This window comes from Elephas maximus, chromosome 11 (genome assembly GCF_024166365.1).
Source record: "Elephas maximus indicus isolate mEleMax1 chromosome 11, mEleMax1 primary haplotype, whole genome shotgun sequence".
NCBI lineage: Eukaryota > Metazoa > Chordata > Mammalia > Proboscidea > Elephantidae > Elephas > Elephas maximus.
In genome coordinates, this window is record NC_064829.1 from 29,529,594 (window position 1) to 29,551,188 (window position 21,595).

The window sequence follows — 21,595 nt, forward strand, 5'->3', positions numbered from 1 at the left end:
AGATGGGGAGAAGCAGGGAGCAGGTAAAAGATGAGAGGGACGAGGACGTGGACAATGCCAAGCCCAACCCTCTCTGAGGCACTATGGCAGGAAGAGAAAGGATGAGATAAGGCAAGAGAAGGAAGGAAGGGTAAGCAGAAGGAGCTTATTGATTGTTCTGGTTGTTTCAGTGTTTGCTTTACAAATACACCTTTCCAGAGTTGGGCTAATATGAATCAATCTCCCAGAGCCTGGTCCATCCTGGTGAGCTGACAACACTGAGCATGTTTATGGACCAGCCTGGAGGAAGAAGTTAAAAATGCAGGGAAGAGGCGCGATAACTGATGAAGCACTGCCTCCGGGAAGGCAGGTGGGGTGACACACGGAGAACAGGTGTGGGGAGTGGCCTCGGCCACCGGGAAAGACACCTCTGTGACTTCTGTCTCCTGAATACCTGAAAGATCCTGCCTAAAGTGCCAACCAGCCTCACTAGAACTTAAAAGTTCCGAAAATTTTGGTATGAAACTATTTCAGGTGGGCAGGTATTAGAAAAACAGAAACTCCTGAAAAAGAGACCTAATTGAAACCACCAAAAATAACACTAATAATAAGAGCTAGTGTTTGTAGAGCACCAACAATGTGGCCAAAACAGTTCAGAAGCACTTAACATGGATGCCTCACTGAGCCTTCCTAATAAGTCTATGAGTTGGGTACCACTGTGATCCTGTTTCATAGATGGAGGCACAGAAGGTGAAGGAACTTGCTCTAGCCGTTATGAGGTAGATCTGGGGTTGGAAACAAAAGCAAATTTCCCCAGAATAGACAAATGCCCCCAGGACCCTGTGTAAACCTCTCCGGGCTTCCAACTGGTTCCTAATGGTTCAGTTATACCCAACGGAAACGAGGCTGGGCTTCTAACCGGTTCAAAGTGGTTCACCCATGGCCAATGGAAACAAGGGCACTATATGTGTCGCACAGCAACCAAATCTGTTGGACCTCAGCTTTTGACACAAGTAGTAAACAGGCGCGGTACCCCGCTCAAAGATGGCAGCCAAGGGCGCTGCTTTGAATATGTATCTCTCTCCCCAGTACAGCCAATAATTCAACCTCCTGCATCAAGAAACTTTCGGGAGTCAATAATCCAATCTCCCACATCAAGAAACTTTCAGGAGCCTAAAGTGGAGATTGGATTATTGCCAGGATTATGGAGAGTGACACACATTCAAAGCTGTATGGTCAGCCGCCACCTTCGAGTGAGGCACCGCTGCCTGTTTCCTACTCAGGTCAAAAGCCACCTCACAAGAGACTTGGTTGCTATGCAATGCATCTGCTGCTCTTATTTCTGCAGGCCATGACTGAACTGCTTTGAACCGGTTCGAACCCCCGGAACCTTCTCCATAACATTCATGTGGTATTGAGATTAGCTGTTGGTGGGTATGCACCCCTCACCAGGCCCACAGCAAACTTACCTTTATCAGTGAGGCACTAGTGGTTTAGTGGTAGAATTCTCACCTTCCATGCGGGAAACCAGAGTCAATTCTCGGCCAGTATACCTCTGGCACTGTCTGTCACTGGAAGCTTGCGGGGTTTCAGGGGAGCTTCCAGACTAAGACAGAGCAGGAGTAAAGGCCTGGCAATCTAATTCTGAAAATCACTCAGTGAAAACCCCATGGATCATGATGGTCCAGTCCTGTTGTGCATGGGGTCGCCATTAATTAGGGGCCAGCTGACTCCTAGCAGCTAACAACAACAGCATCCTGAGGGTCTGGCTCAGCCTTGCCTGGAGTTGAGTTCTGCTCAGACCAAAAAACATTCCCATGTATGTTTGACAAACTGAAGGGATATTAAAGCCGTGACCCTTGAAATTAGTGATCACTGTCAGGCAGTCTTGAAATGGAAATTGGTGGCAGAAAAAGGTAGACACTAATTTGGGCCATAAAACAAGTCTTTCTTTGAAATTTAAAGCAATGGAGATAAATGTCCCATTTTGCAGCATCCTTTACCTCTTTCCGAAAACACTTCTGGTACCCACAGATGATAACTTCAGCTACATTATGCAAAGTGAGAAACACAGGGATGGTCTGAAAGAAAACAGAATAATTAGCATGAAAATATTTTCTTCAACCTCATAATTACATAATCCTTGGTTTTAGCTTAAAAATAAAGATCTGTAGGAACTCTTGGCACTCTCTTATATAACCCTCTCCAGCAAGGCTGTTTCACGTGGATTCCCGTTCTTTGTTGCAGTATTATTCTTAGTAGGTTAGAGAGGCTCGCTTCCTATGGGTATTCTCATCCACAAATATTAGGCACCTGCTGTGTGTCAGGCACTGTGCTAGGTGGGGACACATCTTGTGAACAAGGGGAACACCTGACAGATATTTTAAGTGCTCTGACAGGGGCACACAGAAACGGCACCTGACCCCACAAGGGGAGTGAAGCTTTCTTGGAGGAAATGAAGCCCAAAGTCTAAATGAGAACTGAATGATGAACTAGAGTCAGCCAAACCCAAGGACAGGAGGCAAGAAAGTCACAGGCAGAGGGGCACACAAAGGCCCAGAGATGAGCGTGAATTTGACTCCTCCAAGGAACTGGAGAAGTTGAATGCTGCTGGCACTAACATGAAAGGGAAAAGTCGGAGAGAGGAAGATGGGAAGAGAATCACGAGTCATATCAGGGAATTAGGACTTTTTCCTGAGGCCCACTAGGAGCCCCTGAGAGTTTTAAGGCAGCCAGTGATATAATCTGATCTGCTGTTTAAAGGCGCCGTGCTATGGCATAGAGGACAGGTGGTAGAGAGGGCTGCAAAAATCTAGGAGCGTGACAGGCTGAAAAATGGTCCCCAAAGATATTCACATCCTAATCCCTGGAAACCAAGGTGTTACTTTAATATGGCAAGACAGGGGTCTTTGCAGATGTGAGGATCTTGAGGATCTTGAAATGAGGAGATTGATCCAGGTTATCTGGGTGGGCCCTAAATGTAATCAAAAGTCTCCTCATAAGAAGGAAGCAGAAGAAGATTTGACCCATATGGACGAGGTGATGTGAAGATGAAGCAGAGAGAGATTTGAAGATGCTGGCCTGGAAGGCTGGAGTGATGTGGCCACAGGCTAAGGAATGCTGGTAGCTACCAGAACCTGGATTCTCCCCTAGAGCTTCCGGAGAGAACACAGCCCTGCCAATACCTTGATTTTGGCCCAGTGATAAAAATTCCAGGCTTTTGGCCTCCAGAACTATGAGAGAATACATTTTTTTAATTTCATTTTATTTGCTTTAAGTGAAAGGTTATAGCACAAATAGCTTCTCGTTCAAAAATTTACACACAAATTGTTTTATGACATTGGTTGCAGTCCCTGCAATGTGTCAGCACTCTCCCGCTTTCCACCTCGGGTTCCCCCATGTCCATTCATCCAGTTTTCCTGTCCCTTCCTGCCTTGTCTTTGCTTTCCGGCAGCTGTTACCCATTTGGTCTCATATTCTTGATTGAACTAAGAAGTACATTCCTTATTTGAGTCATTGTTCGTTTTAAAGGCCTGCCTAATCTTTGGCTTAAAGGTGGGTTTTGGGAGTGGCTTCAGTTCTGAGTTAGCAGGGTTTCTCCAGTCTCTGTCAAATCAAATAAGTCTGGTCTTTCTCTGTGAGTCTGAGTTTTGTTCTACATTTTTCTCCCATTCTGTCCAGGACCCTCTATTGTGATCCCTGTCAGAGTGGACAGTGGTGGTAGCCAGGCACCATCTAGTTCTTCTGGGCTCAGGCTGGTGGAGGTTGTATTTCAGGTGATCCATTAGTTCTTTGGACTAATATTTTCCTTTTTTTTTTTTTCATTCTCCTTTGCTCTGGACAGGATGGGACCAATAAATGTATCTTAGATGGCCATTTGCAAGCTTTTAAGACCCCAAATACTACTCACCAAAGTGGGATGTAGAACATTTTCTTTATGAAATATGTTATGCCAATTGACATAGATGTCCCCTGAGACTATGGTCCCCAGCACTTAGCCCCAGTAAGTTGGTCCCTCGAGGTGTTTGGATGTGTCTAGTAAGCTTCTATGACTTTGCCTTGGTCAAGCTGTGCTGACTTTAAGTTAACACTTGTTCACTATCTAGTTAGTGATTTCCTCACCCCACCCTGCCTTCATAACCATCAGTTTTTTCCTGTGTGTAAACCTCCTCTTGTTTTTACAATAGTGATCTCATACAATAGGCCTTTTGTGATTGACTTATTTTACTCAGAATAATGCCCTCCAGATTCATCCATGTTATGAGATGTTTAGTGGATTCATCATGGTTCTTTATCATTACATAGTATTGCATCGTGTGTATGTACCACATTTTGTTTAACCATTCATCTACTGAGGGGCACTTAGGTTGTTTTCATCTTTTTGAAATTGTAAATAATGCTGTAGTGAACATGGGTATACATATGTCTATTCTTGTCACGGCTCTTATTTCTCTAGGATATATTCCTAAGAGTGGGATTGTTGGATCATACGGTATTTCTAGCTTTTTAAGGAAACACCATACCGATTTCCCTAAGTGGTTGTTCTGTTTTACATTTCCACCAGTAGTGTATAAAATTCTCAATCTCTCCACAACCTTGTCAGCATTTGTTTTTTGTTTTTGTTTTGATTAGTGCTAGTACTGTCAGGGTGAGATGGTGTATCACTGTAGTTTTGATTTGCATTTCTCTCATGGCTAATGATCGTGAGCATCTCTTCATGTGTTTATTAGTCATCTGAATGTCTTCTTTGATGAAGTGTCTGCTCGTGTCCTTCACCCATTTTTTAATTGAGTTGTTTGTCTTGTTGAGGTATTGAAATTTTCTATAAATTTTAGAGATTAGACCCTTGTTGGGTATGTCAGAGTTAAAGATTTTTTCCCAGTCTGTAGGTTCTCTATTTACTCTTTTGGAGAGGTCTTTTGATGAGCACAAACATTTAATTTTTAGGAGATCCCAGTTATCTCATGTTTGTGCATTGTTAGTTATGGTTTGTATTATATTTATGCCATGTATTAGGGCCTCTCACACTGTCCCTATTTTTTCTTTCACGATGTTTATCATTTCAGGTTTTATATTCAGGTCTTTGATCCATTCTCAGTTGGTTTTTGTGTACTGTGTGACGTATGGATCCCATTCCATTTTTTTTTTACAGATGGTATCCAGTTTTGCCAGCACTAATTGTTAAAAAGACTGTCTCTTCCCCCATTTAACGGACTTTGGTCCTTTCTCAAAGATCAGCTCACCACAGGTGGATGGATTTACATCTGGGTTCTCAATTCTGTCCCATTGGACTATGTCTGTCATTGCACCAGTACCAGGCTATTCTGACTACGGTGTCTGCATACTAGGTTCTGAGATCACGTAGTGTGAGGCCTCCTACTTTGTTCTTTCTCTTCAATAATGTTTTGCTTATCCAGGGCCTCTTTCCTTTCCATGTAAAGTTGGTGATTAGTTTTTCTACCTCATTAAAGAATGCTGTAGGTATTTGGATTGAGATCACATTATATCTGTAGATTGCTGTGGGTAGAACTGACACTTTCACAATGTTGAGTCTTCCTATTCATGAACATAGTATGTTTTTCCATTTATAATGTCTCTTTTGGTTTCTTGCAGTACTGTCTTGTAGTTTTCCTTCTACAGGTCTTTTATGGAGAATAGATTTCTTTTCTTTTAATCCACCAAGTCTGTGGCAGCCATAGGAAGCCACAATACAGAATTTGGTACCAGGAAGTGGGGTGCTCCTGTAGCAAATATCTAAAAAATATGTAAGTGGCTTTGAATTGGATAATGGGTAGAGGATGGAAGAATTTTGAGAAGCATGCTAGAAAAAGCCTAGACTGCCTTAAACAGACCATTGTAGAAACACAGACATTAAAGACTTTGCTAGTGAGGGCTCAGAGGAAGTGAGAAGCACAGGAGAGAAAGTTTCTATCATCTTAGAGCATACATACATCATCATAATCAGAATGTTGGTAGAAATATGAACATTAAAGGCATTTCTGGTGAGGGCTCAGAAGGAAATGAGGAACATGCTATTGGAAACTGGGAGAAAAGTGATCATTGTGATATGGTGGCAGAGAGCTTAGCTGAATTATGTCCTACAGTTGTATGGAAAGCAAAACTTGTAAGCAATAAACTTGGGTATTTGGCTAAGGAGATTTCCAAGCACAATGTTGAAGGTACGGCCTGGTTTCTTCTTGCTGCTTATAGTTAAAAAAAAAAAAAAAAAAATTGAGAGAAGAAAATACAAAAATTTAATAAACACTCCAGTAAGTTATTAGATACAGAGAGTATCTACTGTTCATTTACTTTACTGGGCTGTTTGCTAAGAATGGTCCGTTGCCGTCAAGTTGATTCCAACTCATAATGAACCTATAGAACAGTGTAGAACTGCCCCATAGGGTTTCCAAGAAGCACCTGGTAGATTCAAACCTCCAACCTTTTGGCTAACAGCTGTAGCTCTTAACCTCTACACCACCAGGGTTTCTGCCTAAGAAAGGCAATCTTTCCTAATTTGATAGGCATCATGGATTGAATCCCCCACGTGTTTGTCAGTTTGTTGTACTGTGGGGGCTTGTGTGCTGCTGTGATGCTGGAAGATATGCCACCAGTATTCAAATACCAGCAAGGTAACCCATGACGGACAGGTTTCAGCTGAGCTTCTAGACTGAGATACACAAGGAAGAAGGACAGTCTACTTCTGAAAAGAATTAGCCAGTGAAAACCTTATGAATAGCAACAGAACATTGACTGATATAGTGACGGAAGATGAGCCCCTGAGGGAACACAGTGGCTGCAACAATGGGCTCAAGCCTAACAATTGTGAGGATGGAGCAGGACAGGGCAGTGTTTCATTTTGTTGAACATAGGGACACTATGAGTTGGAACTGACTTGATTGCACCTAACAACAACGACATGAATTGCATAGTGTCCCCCCAAAATATCCGTCAACTTGGCTAGACCATGATTCCCAGTATTTTGTGGTTGTCCTCCATTTTGTGATCTGATGTAATTTTCCTATGTGTTATAAATCCTCTTCTCTGTCTGTGGTTAATGAGGCAAGATTAGGTTATGTTAAAGAGGATTAGGTGGGATGTAACACCCTTACTCAGGTCATAGCTCTGATCCCACATAAGGGGAGTTTCCCTGGGGTGTGGCCTTTTATCTTACAAGAGGTAAAAGGAGAGAGAAGCAAACAGAGAGAGAGAGAGGGACTACACGCCACCAAGAAAGAAGTGCCAGGAGCAGAACACAACCTTCGGACCTGGGGTCCCTGTGCTGAGAAGCTCCTAGACCAGGGGAAGATTGATGACAAGGACCTTCTCCCAAAACCGACAGAAAAAGAAAACATTCCCCAGGAGTTGGCGCCCTGAATTCGAACTTTTAGCCTCCTAGGCTGTAAGAGAATAAATTTTTGTTTGTTAAAGCCATCCATTTGTGGTATTTATGTCATAGTGACACTAGATAAAAAAATACTCAAGACAAAAGGCAATCATGGCAAGATGAGGGGGAAGAATGAAAGGGTATAAGATTTTGCTATTGTCTTTGTTATTGATGATGATAACGTCGTTTTCTGAAAGTCAGGAAAAGATCAAGAATAAGGACATGGGTATAGGCATCAGAGTGGGGTTCAGACTCCAGCTCTATCACCTACTAGTGGAGCTAGGTAGGCTTTTTACTTAACAAAACTTGTTTCCTTGACTATAGTATGGGGTTAACAATACCTACAACCTAGCACAGTTATGAGGGATGACTTAAATAACAACGTAGGTAAAGGCTCTGGCTCAGTGCCCAGGAGCACTGCACAAAAGACTGCTGACAACAGTAACTGGTAGTTCCACCTTCTGCAGCCTTTGCTGAGGACTCTGAACTGGGTAAGCTATCCCAGTTTAGAGGATCCACTTAGAGAGTATGTTGCTGGCCAACATTTCAGATGCATTTATCCTTTCCCTTTTTGGAGAATGTATTTTTACCTTCTTTTAAAAATCTTTACAACTTTATTGCTCTGCCTTGTTTTAGTATTTTGTTCTAATTTGCCTTGTTTTCTTTCTTTTTCAGTTCTTGCCTTATCATTTTTATCTTTTTAATGTTTTACATTTTTACTTTACCTTTCATTAAAAGTTCAGTCAAATTATTTATTCCTTTTAAAGTCACACTTTAATTCTTTTATATTTTTCATTTATCTTTTATGTTTCTTTTTATTCCTCTTAAATTTTTATATTTTGAATTCTTTCTTCTGTGTCTTAAGATTACTAAGGAGATTACAGGAGCCCTGGTGGTGCAGTGTTAAGTGCTGGGCTGCTAACCAAAAAGTCAGCAGTGTGAACCTATCAGCTGCTCCGTGGGAGAAAGATGTGGCAGTCTGTTTCTGTAAAGATTTACAGCCTTAGAAACCCTATGGGGCAGTTCTACTCTGTCCTATAGAGTCTCCATTAGCCAAAATCAACTCAACAGCAACAGGTTTGGTTTTTTGGTTTAAGGAAAACATTTAATTTTTTAAATGGGTTTATCTATCATGCCCATGTCTGGCAAACTTAGGCCCTGGTTTGAGCTCTTGGGTTGAGGAGGTAACAAGGAAAACCGTGGCCAGATTAATCACGTGACACATGAAATAAATATGAAAGGATGAATGACCAAACCAAATCCTCTCTTCCACTCCTACTTAACAAATTTTAAATCTGAGCTTCTTATGTCATTTTTCTACTGAGACGCTAGTAGGCTTTAGAGATAGTTATTCTGCAATTGATCAGTTACACTGTTTATCAGCCTCTGTCAAAAACAATATAAAAACAATATTGTCTAAAGCAAATATAACAAATGCATATATATAAATATAAGACTGCTTGCAACTTTAATTATTGATCTTTCCTTGGCCTCTAACCCTGTGACAAGACCCAATCTAAACTATGCTACATTAGTTCAAGAGATCCCCTAGTGACTGATCCTTTGAGAAAACATGCCCTTTATTATCTTTATAGATAATCAGGACTTACTTATGTTCAATCAGATAGGAGTTCCAAAAAACAGTAAGAGCAGTAACAATAGCTAAGATTTGCTAAATATTTATTATGTGTCAGGCATGGTTCTAACTGCTTCTACATATTTAATCTTCATAATAACTCTATGAGTTAAATATTATTAGCATCCCCATTTTACAGATGACAAAACTGAGGGATGTCCAACACTCAAGGAATGGCCTCAAAAAATAAAGATCCTACTGTCTATCATCAGAAAAAATGGCTCAAGATCAACTACCATAAAGCCTAGATCATCATTTTTGAAACAAATTTGCTAAAATGTCATTGACCTTATCCAACTATACTGCAGACCAATTGGTTTAATTACTTAGGGGCACAATTTACAACTAATTCATTCTTAGGATCCATAAGCTTAATATTCAAATATCCATGTACCACTAAAATTTTTCTTTCTTTTTTTTTTAACAGCTTTATTGAGGTATAATTCACATACAATTCACCCATTTAAAATGTACAATTCAGTGGTTTTTAGCACATTAACAGAGCTGTACAGCCATCAGCACAGTCAATTTTAGAACATTTTCACCACCCCCAAAAAGAAACCCCATACCCATTAACATTCATTCCTCATCTCCTCCACCCCTCCAGCCCTAGGCAACCACAACTTTTTGCTTATTCTGGACATTTCAAATATATGGACTCATGATATGTGGTCTTTGGTGACTGGCTTCTTTCACTCAGCATGAATTTTTTTAGTAACTTATTTTATTTTGTTATTGTTAAGAACACACATAGCAAAACGTACACCAATTCAACAGTTTCCCCATGTACAATCCAATGATGTTGTTGAAATTTTTCTATGGCTATGATGAAAATTTGGTAACTATTAGTCAGACATTTTTCATTATTCCCATGCTTCCAGAGTGGAATTCTGAAGCTCCGGTTATTTGTTCAGGTGTTGGAACTGACTTAGAACAGTTTTCTCTGGAGAATCCCGGCCCCGCCCAGAGGCCCGTCTGGGGCTCACTCTGCAGAGTGTGGATGACGTCCTTTTTCAAGCATATGTCCCAAATAGGCTTCTTAATTTTTATAAAGGAATGTCATCGTACCTTATTTCTAGGTGATTTTTAAACAAGTAGACTTATCCTTAACCTACAGTATAGAATACCTGCACTCCAGACCCCTGCCAAAGAATGTGACCTTGAACTCCTTGCTGTCTAGTTTTTATCAAATTTGTGCATGCAAGAAATGCTGTTTCTCGCAGCGAGCCCGATCCGGGGTGAGCCAGGCCACAGAGAGCAGGTCTTTCTCCCCCAGGGGACTGCTCCTCCTCAACTGTACTATAGCATCATGCCTACAAAATGCACTAAGAAGCTGAGAAACTAACTTACTGCTTTGTTTACAAACAGGACATTATTGAAGACCCTGCTCCACTAAGGTGCCCGGTCTACCCTTTATGGGGACTCAGGAAAACTGTCTCTTAGACCCGAAACCAAAGAAGAGCTTTGCTTTTCCTGAGCAATAACTCTGTTTTTATCTGACAAACACTGAGAGTCTTGTAACATTTCTATTTGGCTGTAGAAAGCTGAGAGTTGAACTCAAGGCTCAACTTTAATAAATAAAGTTGTATATTACATCATAAATTTCTATGTGCTGACTCTTCTTGGGGTCTCATCTAGTTGTGCTTCTATTACCCTTTACCTAGATTTCTGCTAAAATTCTAATCACAAATATTTTTATCCTACTTTATTGTAGGTATTCTTATAAGTAGAGTTCCTGGGTGGGAAAAATAGTTAAGCACTCGGCTGCTAACAGGAGGTTGGAGGTTCAAAACCACCCAGAGGCACATTGGAAGAAAGGACTGGCAATCTACTTCCAAAAAATCAGGCATGAAAACCCTAGGGAGCACAGTTTTACTCTGATATACACAGGGTCACCAGAAGTCAAAACTGACTCAAAGGCAACTTGGTTTGGTTTATTTGAATATGTATTTGTGTATACGTCAGTGAACACATCCATACTGATTTACATGAAATACATTTAAGTATTTATTTACATTAATTTTATTTTACTATCATTAGATGGCAGATACTTCCTGAAGCAGAGGACTAGACTCCCCTCTTCTCCGATGTATCTCCAGCACCAGGCTTTGAGGCCATCTTGGTCCTTCATTTGACCATCTGCTAAAGTAGCTGACTTGTCTTCAGGGGCCTTATTGTACAAAAAATACCAAACCAAATAAACCTGTTGCCATTGAGTCGATTCCAACTCAGAGCAGCCCTACAGGACAGAATAGAACTGCCTCATAGGGTTTCCAAGGAATGACTGGTGGATTTGAACTGCCAACCTTTTGGTTAGCAGCGGAGCTCTTAACCACTGAGCCACCAGGGCTCCGTAAGAAAAATAGGTATCTTCAAATACCAGGAGCTCCTCCAGCTTGGCAAGATGCTAATACAGTACCAAGAGACATGTGCATGGGAATAAGCAAGGCTAAGGAGGCACAGCCAGCCAGTCCTCGGCTCGCTTACTGGGGGCAGGAGGGCTCAGACCAGAACGGAGGAGGGGAGACTTGCCTGTTCTAGGTGAGTTGCTATTTTTCTCATATTTTCCCCCAAGTTGGTATAACAAAATTCAGTTAAGCTGATTATGCATATCACATAGCACCCAGAGCAGTTCTGAATGAGACAAGTGAGAAAAAACATTAGCAACCCCTCCTCCTCACAGATCTTTAAGAAAATATCCATGGAGCCCAGTGGTAGTTACCATTTTATAAGGGTTATAGAGAAGAACTTTAGATGGAGCAAGAAGATAACTGAAATCCAGAGGAGGGGTCTAATTTTTGTCACTGAGCCCACATCTTAAAAAGCAATCCTTGCTTACACCAATGTTCACTGCAGCATTAGTCTTAATAGCCAACAGGCAGAAATAACCCAGCGTCTGTCCATCAACTGATGAATGATAAACAAAATGTGGTATGTACATACAATGGAATATTATTGAACCATAAAGAGAAATGAAGTTCTGAATACATGTTATGACATGAGTGAACCTTGAAAACATTATGTGGAGTGAAATAAGTCAATCACAAAAGGACAAATACTGTATGACCCCACTTACATGAAATACTTAGAATACACAAGTGCGCAGAGACAGAAGCTTATTAGTGCTTACCAGGGGCTGGGGGAGGGGGAAGTGGGAGCTATTACTTAAGGGGTACTGAGTTTCTGTCTAACCAAACCAAACCCGCGGCTGTCAAGTTGATTCCAACTCACAGCGACCCGATAGGACAGAGTAGAACCGCCCCCATAGGGTTTCCAAGGAACAACTGGTGGATTTGAACTGTCGACCTTTTGGTTAGCAGCTAAGCTCTTAACCATGCGCCACCAGGGCGCCAGTTTCTGTCTAGAGGGATGAAGAACATCTGGAAATGAACAGTGCTGGTGGTCCCACAACTTGGTGAGTGTAATTCATGTCACTGAACTGTACACTTAAAAATGGTTAAAACAGCAAATGTTTCATTAAATGTATTTTACCACAATTACAAAGAAATGTAATCCTTGCGGCTGAACTCTGAGATCCTGTGATAAGAACACAATTTGAAAGAAAAGTTGAGCTGCCTCTGCTCAACAGTAACAGGAAGCATTAAGGGAAGATTCTCCATTCTACACCAACATGGACATCCTTTTCCTTTGTGAATCCAAGTTCCACTATGTGACACTGGAACCAAACAAACGGGGAGGGGGGCCAGAGTGCTCCAGTTTGCTTAACTGAGTAACTTACTCCACCTGGGTTTAACTATTTCATGTGCACATCTCACCACCCCCACCCCCATTCAATCCCTACCCCCAACGTGTTGAGCAAATATTGTGAAGGAAGAGAGAAGCCCTGACAAGCAGTTAGGGAAGGACCAATATCAAAGAGCTCTGGTGGGGAAACCCATTCCAGCCCTGTCAAGGTGCCTTAACCTGGATTTGCAGAGTTCCTCCAACTGTTGTCTCTGGCCTCTGCAAGCAAGAAAACAGCATGCTTTAAGCACCCAAATCACCGCCAACACCTGGGATGGCCTCTCAATGGCAAGCTCAGTAATGTATGAATTTGCAAATCAGTTCAAACGCTTGCCTGCACAGACTCTGAGACAATCCTGTCTAGCCGAGAAGACTTCAGGTCAGGAAAGGAGTAATGATGACCCATCAAAGTTGTATTGCCCCTCCAAAGAGGCATCTCCGGCTGGGACTTCATTCAATGTAGGAAAGCTGGAAAGCAGGAAAACTAACCCTAACAGAAAGGAAAGCAGCTAAGCCTCTTCTCTTCTCCCAAACAGTCCTTTGGTTGGTGTAATTTAAGGAGGAAAAGGGGTGAGCTTTGGGGATGAGCTGTTATCCCTCGACAGACCTGGGTTTGAATCTCAGCTTTAACATTTACTAGTTGTTGACCTTGGCCAAATAACTCATGTCTCAGTTTCTCCATCTGTAAAACGGGAATAATAAGTCCGATTTCATATGTCATAGAGATTGGCAACAGAAAATGCCCAGCACATATCTGGCACTCAACATTCATGGTGGCTGTTCCTATTGTTAGCTGTGTATCTCTCCCTGCCCCTCTCCAATCTGTAAGTTCCTCTAGGTCAGAACCATGTCTTGTTTGTCTTTAAGTCCCCAGCACATAGTAGATCTCTAATAAATATTTGCTGAATGGATAACTACAAGAATAATCTCCTGTCCCTTAACTGTGTACCATCTAGCTATGGGCTTGAGATGGAAGAATCTATAAAGAGCTTTTCCCCCACAGCCTTTGCAGAATTAAACCAGGTTCCTCTCCTGAGTTGCTTCTCCAGAGAACAGAGCTTGAAGGCCTTGTCAGATGCAGGCATTCTCATGGGAGAGGAGCTACCTGGAAAGTATTTTGCACAACAATACACCCACAGATTTTCACTGCACACTTTACCCAAATTCCCAGTGTATTCATTAGACAGTTCAGCACCAGCATATCATGCCTGTTTTCTACCCAACGCAAACTGTACAGCGCCTCGTGTTTGATTCACGATATTAATTTTTAAGCAACTGCGTGAAAACACAAAAACCCAGAAAACAAAGAAAAGATGCTAGGTTATTTTACTAAAAAGCAGTAATAAGTGCCTCCTTCCTGTCCTCCTTCCACTCTAATCGGGTATGTTCCTGTTTGGTTGTTTCCTTTCGTGCAAAGAATTTGAACGGCAACAGCTTCTTTTTGTCTATTAGAAGGCTGTGCTCTGGGTCAATGCCACTCAGAGCGCTGGTCTCAAATAAGATAAAGAGCTCACGCCAGGATGTAAAGAATGCATTGCTTCCTTCTTCAAAAAGCCCTGCTTGGAAAAAAAAAAAAAAATCAGCTCAACTAAACAGTGTGCTTAGTGCTGATGTACGTTCTGCCACAACGTCCTTATGGACAGATAACAGTTCAGACTGGCGCCACCCCTGGACCACACTGAGAGGGCTACTCTAGGTTACAGAACTCCCCATCTAGCTGGGAGTGCCCAAGATTGATCTTTATGATGGACTTCTGAGGTTTTTGGTAAAGCACCTCAATACTGAGGCCCCGTCATGTCCTTTCTCATTCTGTGGGACCCAGGTGGGGCTCCCATATGACTAACCGAAAAAACCAAACCTGTTGCCATCGAGTAGATTCTGACTTATAGCGACTCTACAGGATAGAGTAGAACTGCCTGTAGAGTTTCCAAGGAATGCATGGTGGATTCAAACTGCCAGCCTTTTGGTTAGCAGGCGTAGCTCTTAACCACTATGCCACCAGGGTTTCCACCCACATGACTAAAAAGGCTGACCAATCAGTGCTGTGCGTCTCTCCAGCCACAGAGAATAGTTCAGGGAGGTCATGACTCAGCACCAGCCAATCAGCATAATTCCACCCCCTGGTTTTTATATTAAGGATGGGCAGTGGCCCAGAGTGACCCAATCAGAGTGACTTCCAGGCTAATGCAGGAGCTACCAGGAAGACAGCCTCTTTCCACTAGACTTAAGGTTGTGAGGATGTGAGCCTGGAGTTAATGGCACCTATGAGGGAAGAATCGACTCGATGGCGCTGGGTGATCAGGGAAGAGCCTGGCTATGAAATGGAGCAAAGGCAGAGAAAGCAGAATTGAGATATTGAGAGAGAGAAACGGGATTCTGAGTATGTCACTAGAGCCTCTGGATCAAGCATGCCTGAAGCAGGACTCTCCCCAAGAACTTTTCAGTTACATGAACTAATTAATTTCCCTTTGGCTTAGACAAGTCTGTGCACTTTCAAACAGGTACAACCAAACAGTCGGAAGTTTTACAGTTCTGCATGGCTACTATACCACGGACTTATTCTAGAATCCACATGTGTTGGTCCTAAAGAGACAAATCTGAAAAGGCAAAAGACAAGGAGTCAGAAGAGCTGCCACTACCTGAGACCCAAGGCAGGTCACTGAGACTTTTCACACTTATGTCTCTTCCTCTATCAGGTGAGTAACATCACCCTCACCCACCACCTCTCAGCTGATTGTAAGGCTCATACAAGAGGAAGTCACTCTACCAACAAACAAAAAATATTATGATTAGCATAACACCTTCCTCATCCAAACTTCAAATTTCTGGCATCCATAATCATCTGGAATCTAGAAAAAAAAAATTTAAAAGCCTTTGAACAACAGATTGTTCTCACCAAATCCTATAGAGAAGAGGAAGTACCTTCTGCAGGCCAGAAACTATGTGGAAAGTGAGGCAGCAGACCAGCAGGAGCCAGCCAGGCTCAAGAGGCAGCCAGAAGCCTCGTTCTGTGGGCTGAACACCAATGTGCACCGAGGGTCATTCCTTAGGCCCACCCAGGACGTTTTTCCCCACTGCACACATCATCCCATCTACTCAAGCTTATGAATCATGAAAGAAAAATGATGATTTAATTTAGAAATTACATTCTCAACCACTATTTTGCAACACTGAGGTTGCTGTCCTAATGATATTGTTTTCCAGTGAAGATGGTTTTGTTTGCTTTTACTGCTTTTATAGTAAAAACCAACATAACAAATAAATTTTACTTAAAAAAAAAAACTAACTTGTTTTGCAAATTCTGAATTTTTCCCAAAACCACTTCTGATAGATACAGGTGGTTGGCAGTCAGGGTACAAGTCAAAAGGCGGCAGCTGAGCACTAATGCCACTCCTGACACTGGGCTGCTTTCTGTCACTGGTGGCATTAACAGATTCTCTTTTGATGGCAAAACAACTAGCTTTTTGGAGTTTCACAGAATGTGTCTGGAAGCAGCATTGCTCTTCGCAGTTCCTGCCTTAGAGGAGCTGAGTTCTGGGGGAAAGGGGTGGGAAGGCAGAGCAGATAACTTGTTTTATTAACAGTTTCCACGCACTGAGTGTCATCTCTGTGCCAGGCTCTTCATGCACATGACTGGCCAACACCCACCAGGCCATGCTGCCAGTGGTTAGGGTTCCTCAGAAGCAAGGAGCCCACTGAACACTTCAGCCCTCCTCCTGTGGAAAGCCTCCGTTTAGGCAGAGTGGGCTGGCCCTGCCCTTCCCGTCTCCACAGGGAAGCAGGCCAGGCACGGCCTGCCTGTGGCAGCTCCACAAATATCATTACTCTGTTCCTGCTTCTCCATCTTATAAAACAAGTTGGCCCTTCCCTGTTATCTGGTGATCTTCAATTCCGGGAGAGAAAGTAAAAGGCCCCAGGTTGGCCTCAGGTCCAAGACCTATTCTCTAATCTAGTCTTACCATTGTTAAAGCTGGTACTTGGCACCCCACTGATCCCAGGATCACCTGGCGAACAGGCAAAGGGGAAGGGTAGTGAGGGGTTTCCCCTAAACCTCTAATACTCACCAGTCTGGACAATGCTCTGGACCCAGCATAGATTATACCCACAAACAGCACTGAAGCAGGAAGCCACATCAAAACATCAGATCTGGAAAGAGGAAAAAAAACACAATACTTTTATCACTTATGTACAAAGATCCAGCTGGAAGGAGTTGACCCTTCAGATGCACCAAGTACAAAAACAGTGGTTGCCTCAAAGTCACTGCCCAAGTTTCTTACCAAGCTGGACAGAGGCTTTCCATTTGATCCAGCAATTGCGTTCCTAGGTATTTATCCAAATGAGACGAGAACGTATGTATACATGAAAACCTGCACACGGATGTTTATAGCAGCTTTATTCATAACTGGAAAAACTGGAAGCAACCAAGATGTTCTTCAATCAGTGAATGGATAAACAAACCATGGTCTATCCATACAACAGAGTATTATTCAATAAAAAGAAATGAGCTATCAAGCCACGAAAAGACACGGAGGAAACTTAAACGTATATTGCTAAGTGAAAGAAGCCAGCCGGAAAATGCTAATATTGTATGATTCCGTCTGTATGACATTCTGGAAAAGGCAGACTATAAAGGCGGTAAAAAGACCAGTAGTTGCCAGGAGGCTGGGGAGGAGGGATGAATACGTGGATCGCAAGGTTTTCGGGACAGGGAAACTATTCTACGTGATGCTGTAATTGTGGACATTGGACATTGTGCATTTGTCAGAGCCCACAGGACTGTACAACACAAAGAGCGAACCCTACTGTATACTGTGGACCTCAGTTAATAACAATGTATCAACATTGGGTTGTCAGTTATAACAAACATATCACCAGAATGCAAACTGCTCATAACAGAATGCAAACTGCTCATATACGGGAACTCGCTGTACTTTCTGTGCAATTTTTCTATAACCCTAAAACTGCTCTATAAAATAGTCTATTAGGAATAAAAAAAAATCACTGCCTGATTTGTTCATTGCGATGTGGTCTTTCTCAATTGAGAGAGTGGTGGAGGCAGCGAACCATCTTCCTACAGCATGTAATTCTACCCACCACCGACCATTACCGAACGCAAAGATAGAACATAAATGAGCTGGAAACTGAAAAAGCCTCGCCGCAGGCTGGAAGAGAGACCAGATCTGATTTTTTGTTTTAAGAGTAGTGAACGTTATTCTTTGGATTTTAAGTAGGGCAGAAGTTTTGAATCCATGCCAAATTATTAAACATAAAAAGAGACTATTTTATCCAGGTAATAAATCAAACAGCTCCATGGAACCACAACAAAGGAAATCTCAATGTCACAGGACAGAATCAAAAAAATAATAATAAAAGGCAAAAAAAAGTGCTGGTATGTCATTTGCTAACTTCTTCAACCATGAAACTGACATTGCCGGAACACCAGTTCAGGTAATCTTCAAGGACTTCTGAGGGACACTTTTTTTTTTTTTAATTGTGGTAGCACAGGAACGGCCTTTTCATTACACCTTAAAATCTTATTCTCTTCAAGAAATGCAAAATTCTAGTTTTTACATACAGTGCCTATCACGGAGGTTGCAACATGCTTCCCCCATCAGTTACAAAGCCATCCTGTCCACTAACTAGAGTTCTTAGAGTTATTCTAATAATCCACAGAAATAAATGAAACCATTCCAGCAGGACATATGGTAACAATCCCAACTAACTCAATGAGCTGTTCTCCTGGCATTGATGCCTGCTCAAGAAGTGCTCTTTGTTCACTTACTAGCATGGGCAGGCAGTCCATCCATGACCAGGCCTGCTCTGGAACAACTCCCAGGGGAATCTAGCATTAAGATGCTTCCAGAAATCTCTAGGAAGGCCTTTAAACCTTACTTGCTACATAGTATAGATTCCTTCAGCAAATGCTTACTGCAACTGGTACAGTGCTGAGAACACAACAATTATTGTTCAGAGCAGCATCAGGAGCGGACATTTATTGAGCACTTGCTGCAAACCAGGCAGTATACAAAATGTTTTATATGTCTCATCTTTTTTAAATGTTCACAGTAATCTTATGAGGAAGGTATTGTTATTATCCCCATTGTGCAGATGAGGAAACTGAGTATAAAGTTTAAGTAATTTGAATGTGGTCAGAGCAGCTGGTAGATGGCAAAGCCAGAATTTGAATTCAGATCTGTCTGACTTTAAAGTCTTAGTGTTTAATCACTCTCTTATACTTTGTTCTCAAAGAACTCGTAATCTAATGTGAGACACTGATGTTTAAATAGAGAAGCTGCAAATATGACACGATTTTGCTCTGGCAGCAGATCTGGCAAATGCTTATCTGAGGAAGCGTCCCCATCAGCCTCCTGCAAAAATAGATGTCTGAACCTCCAACCAAAAGGTGAACAGAGAAAGGAGGATGCCATCCTCCATCCTAACAGGTCCAGAGCTACACCAGCCAATCGCTACTCTTCTGGGAGCAGACATCAGTGGAGACAGAATTCAGACCCACAGCCTGTTGTGTACCAGAAGGAAGTCCAACACATACACCACAGGCAGAGCACTGATGAGGAAGGAGGGGGTGCGCTCGGCAGAATAACAGCTGGCCTCGCTGAGGCAGGCCCACCGCTCTGGAATGCAAGGTCAGCGAGGCCCCAAATATTTGTACTCTATTCCCTCTTAAAATAAACAAGGAAAACTCCTGCCGAGTTACGTACTTCAAGAGACATCAGCATCTGAGTGGCCATGGAAATGAGGAAAAGAAAACATTCCTAGGGAATATTTTGTATGTTAACCCCTCTACCCTAAAATTCAAAGAAAGAACTTTAACTAGAAAAAACATACACAGGTCTAGTCTGACCAGCGGGATGTCTGGAAAATGCTAGAAGACAGCAAGCTATGTGAGCATGTGGCTGCCAGCATGGGACTCTGAACCAGGCACACGAGCACTGGTGCTTATGTCCTCCCCAGTCATTTCACTCAGGGTCCACCTTCAAGGTGGATGGAGCCCGGGCCACAGGCGCTAGTGGTGGACCTGAGACTCCTGCATGAGAAGCAGTTGGCTGCAGAGCCCTTCCCTGGCCTTCTGGGCTCTTATCAGAGAGACGGCTGCCTTCCTCTACCACAGGCCCACAGAAAACTATAGCTGCTATGAAGAAGAGTAAATACCAGTTGCTGAAAAAAACTGCTGCCAAAACAGGTGTAGGCAAGACAAGTGTCAAACAAAGGTTAGGGGAAAAGGGAAAAATAATTAAAACTCAAGAAGCCTTCTGCATTCATATTATTTCCAAGTATCAAGCTCTTATTCCACTTTTAAGAATGTACTCCACCTAAAAACCAGACAGAATATGTTAAGTGTAGCTTATACAAAAAAAAAAGATGAGGGAATACTAGTTAATAGTCCATATGCAAGGAAACATCCTTGGCCTAGACCAACAGCTTGGCAAATAAATGCAGAGTTACATATCGTAAATACTGTGAGTCCTCAATTTATCTGTCAGTGAGCCCATCTATTATCTGTCTAACAGTGTAAGATAAAAGAGCTTCTGCACATATTATTAATGCCCCCTGTCTTAGTCATCTAGTGCTGCTGTAACAGAAATACTACAAGCGGATGGCTTTAACAAAGAGAAATTTATTCTCTCACAGTCTAGTAAGCTACGAGTCCAAGTTCAGGGATTCAGCTCCAGGGGAAGGCCTTCTCCCTCTGTCAGCTCTGAAGGAACGACTTGGTCATCAATTTTCCCCTAGTCGAGGAGATTCTCAAGTGCAGAGACCCCAGGCGCAGGGACCCCAGGTCCAAAGGACACACTTGGCTCCCAGCTATGCTTTCTTGGTGGTATGAGGTCCCCATGTCTCTCTGCTGGTCTCTCTCTTTTGTATCTCAAGAGAGAATTATTTAAGACACTATCTAATCTCGTAGATCTCATCAATATAACTGCCACTAATCCACCTCATTACGATTTACAACACACAGGGAAATCACATCAGATGACAAAATGGTGGACAATCACACAATACTGGGAATCATGACCTACCCAAGTTGACAGATATTTTGGGGGCATGCAATTCAATCCATGACACGCCCCAAAATACACTTGAATTTCACCCAGGTAGGAACCATGTGTGTTTTGCTCATATAAATATATGTGAAACCATTACATTGATAAATATTACAAAGGAGACTGACTAAAGGACTATCCTATACCATGAAGGCATCTAACCTAGCCAGTGAAGAGCATGAGGAAAGCTTCCCCCAAAAAGCGGTTTTGAGATGAAATTCAAAGTTAACAATAAAAAAAAGTTAAGGGGATATTGAGGGCAAGGGTAGAACAGGAGAAGGGATACACATTCCAGGCATAAATAAAAAAAAACATAAATACGGCATACAAAAAGGTCCTGTGGCATGAGGAAATTGGAGGAGGGAGAGCGTAGCATGAACAGACAGGAGGACAAATACGGGGTGGGAAGGACAAATATAGGTGTTGAAAATATTGCTCTGGCTACAGAATGGAGGATAGGTGGAAATGGTGTTAGGGGTGCAGTGGCAGGAGACAAGTCTGATAGACATTACAGGAGTCCATGCAAGAGATGATGAAGATGGAGAAATGGACCGATTTGAGAAATCAATAGCACTCAGTGATGAGTTCCACTGGCAAGTGAGGGAAAAATGACACCAGGAATGACACCCAGGTTCCAAATTTGAACAGTGGGACGTTAGGTGGTGCTCTGTACTGAGAGAAAACTGGAAGAGGTTTCCCTGGGGAAAATCGTGAACTCAAGTCATTGAAATAATGAACTTGTGATACTTCTGGGACATGAAGCAGAGATGTCAAGTAGGCAACTGGACG

The 21,595-nt window shown here is 42.3% G+C and overlaps 1 protein-coding gene across 4 annotated transcripts in view; it reads right to left on the reverse strand.

Moving 5' to 3' along the window:
* Positions 1–21,595, reverse strand: part of TMEM241 (transmembrane protein 241) — a 214,907-nt gene that overhangs the window by 124,424 nt on the left and 68,888 nt on the right. For all 4 annotated transcript variants that reach the window (XR_007519232.1, XM_049900497.1, XM_049900496.1 and 1 more), the window contains exons 4-5: positions 16,808–16,889; positions 1,983–2,060 (exon numbers count right to left, since the gene is read on the reverse strand). Coding sequence is in view for 3 of the 4 variants with exons in the window: in XM_049900497.1 (XP_049756454.1) it covers positions 1,983–2,060; positions 16,808–16,889 (160 nt within the window). In the remaining variant the exon portion in view is untranslated. The remainder of the gene's footprint in view (positions 1–1,982; positions 2,061–16,807; positions 16,890–21,595) is intronic.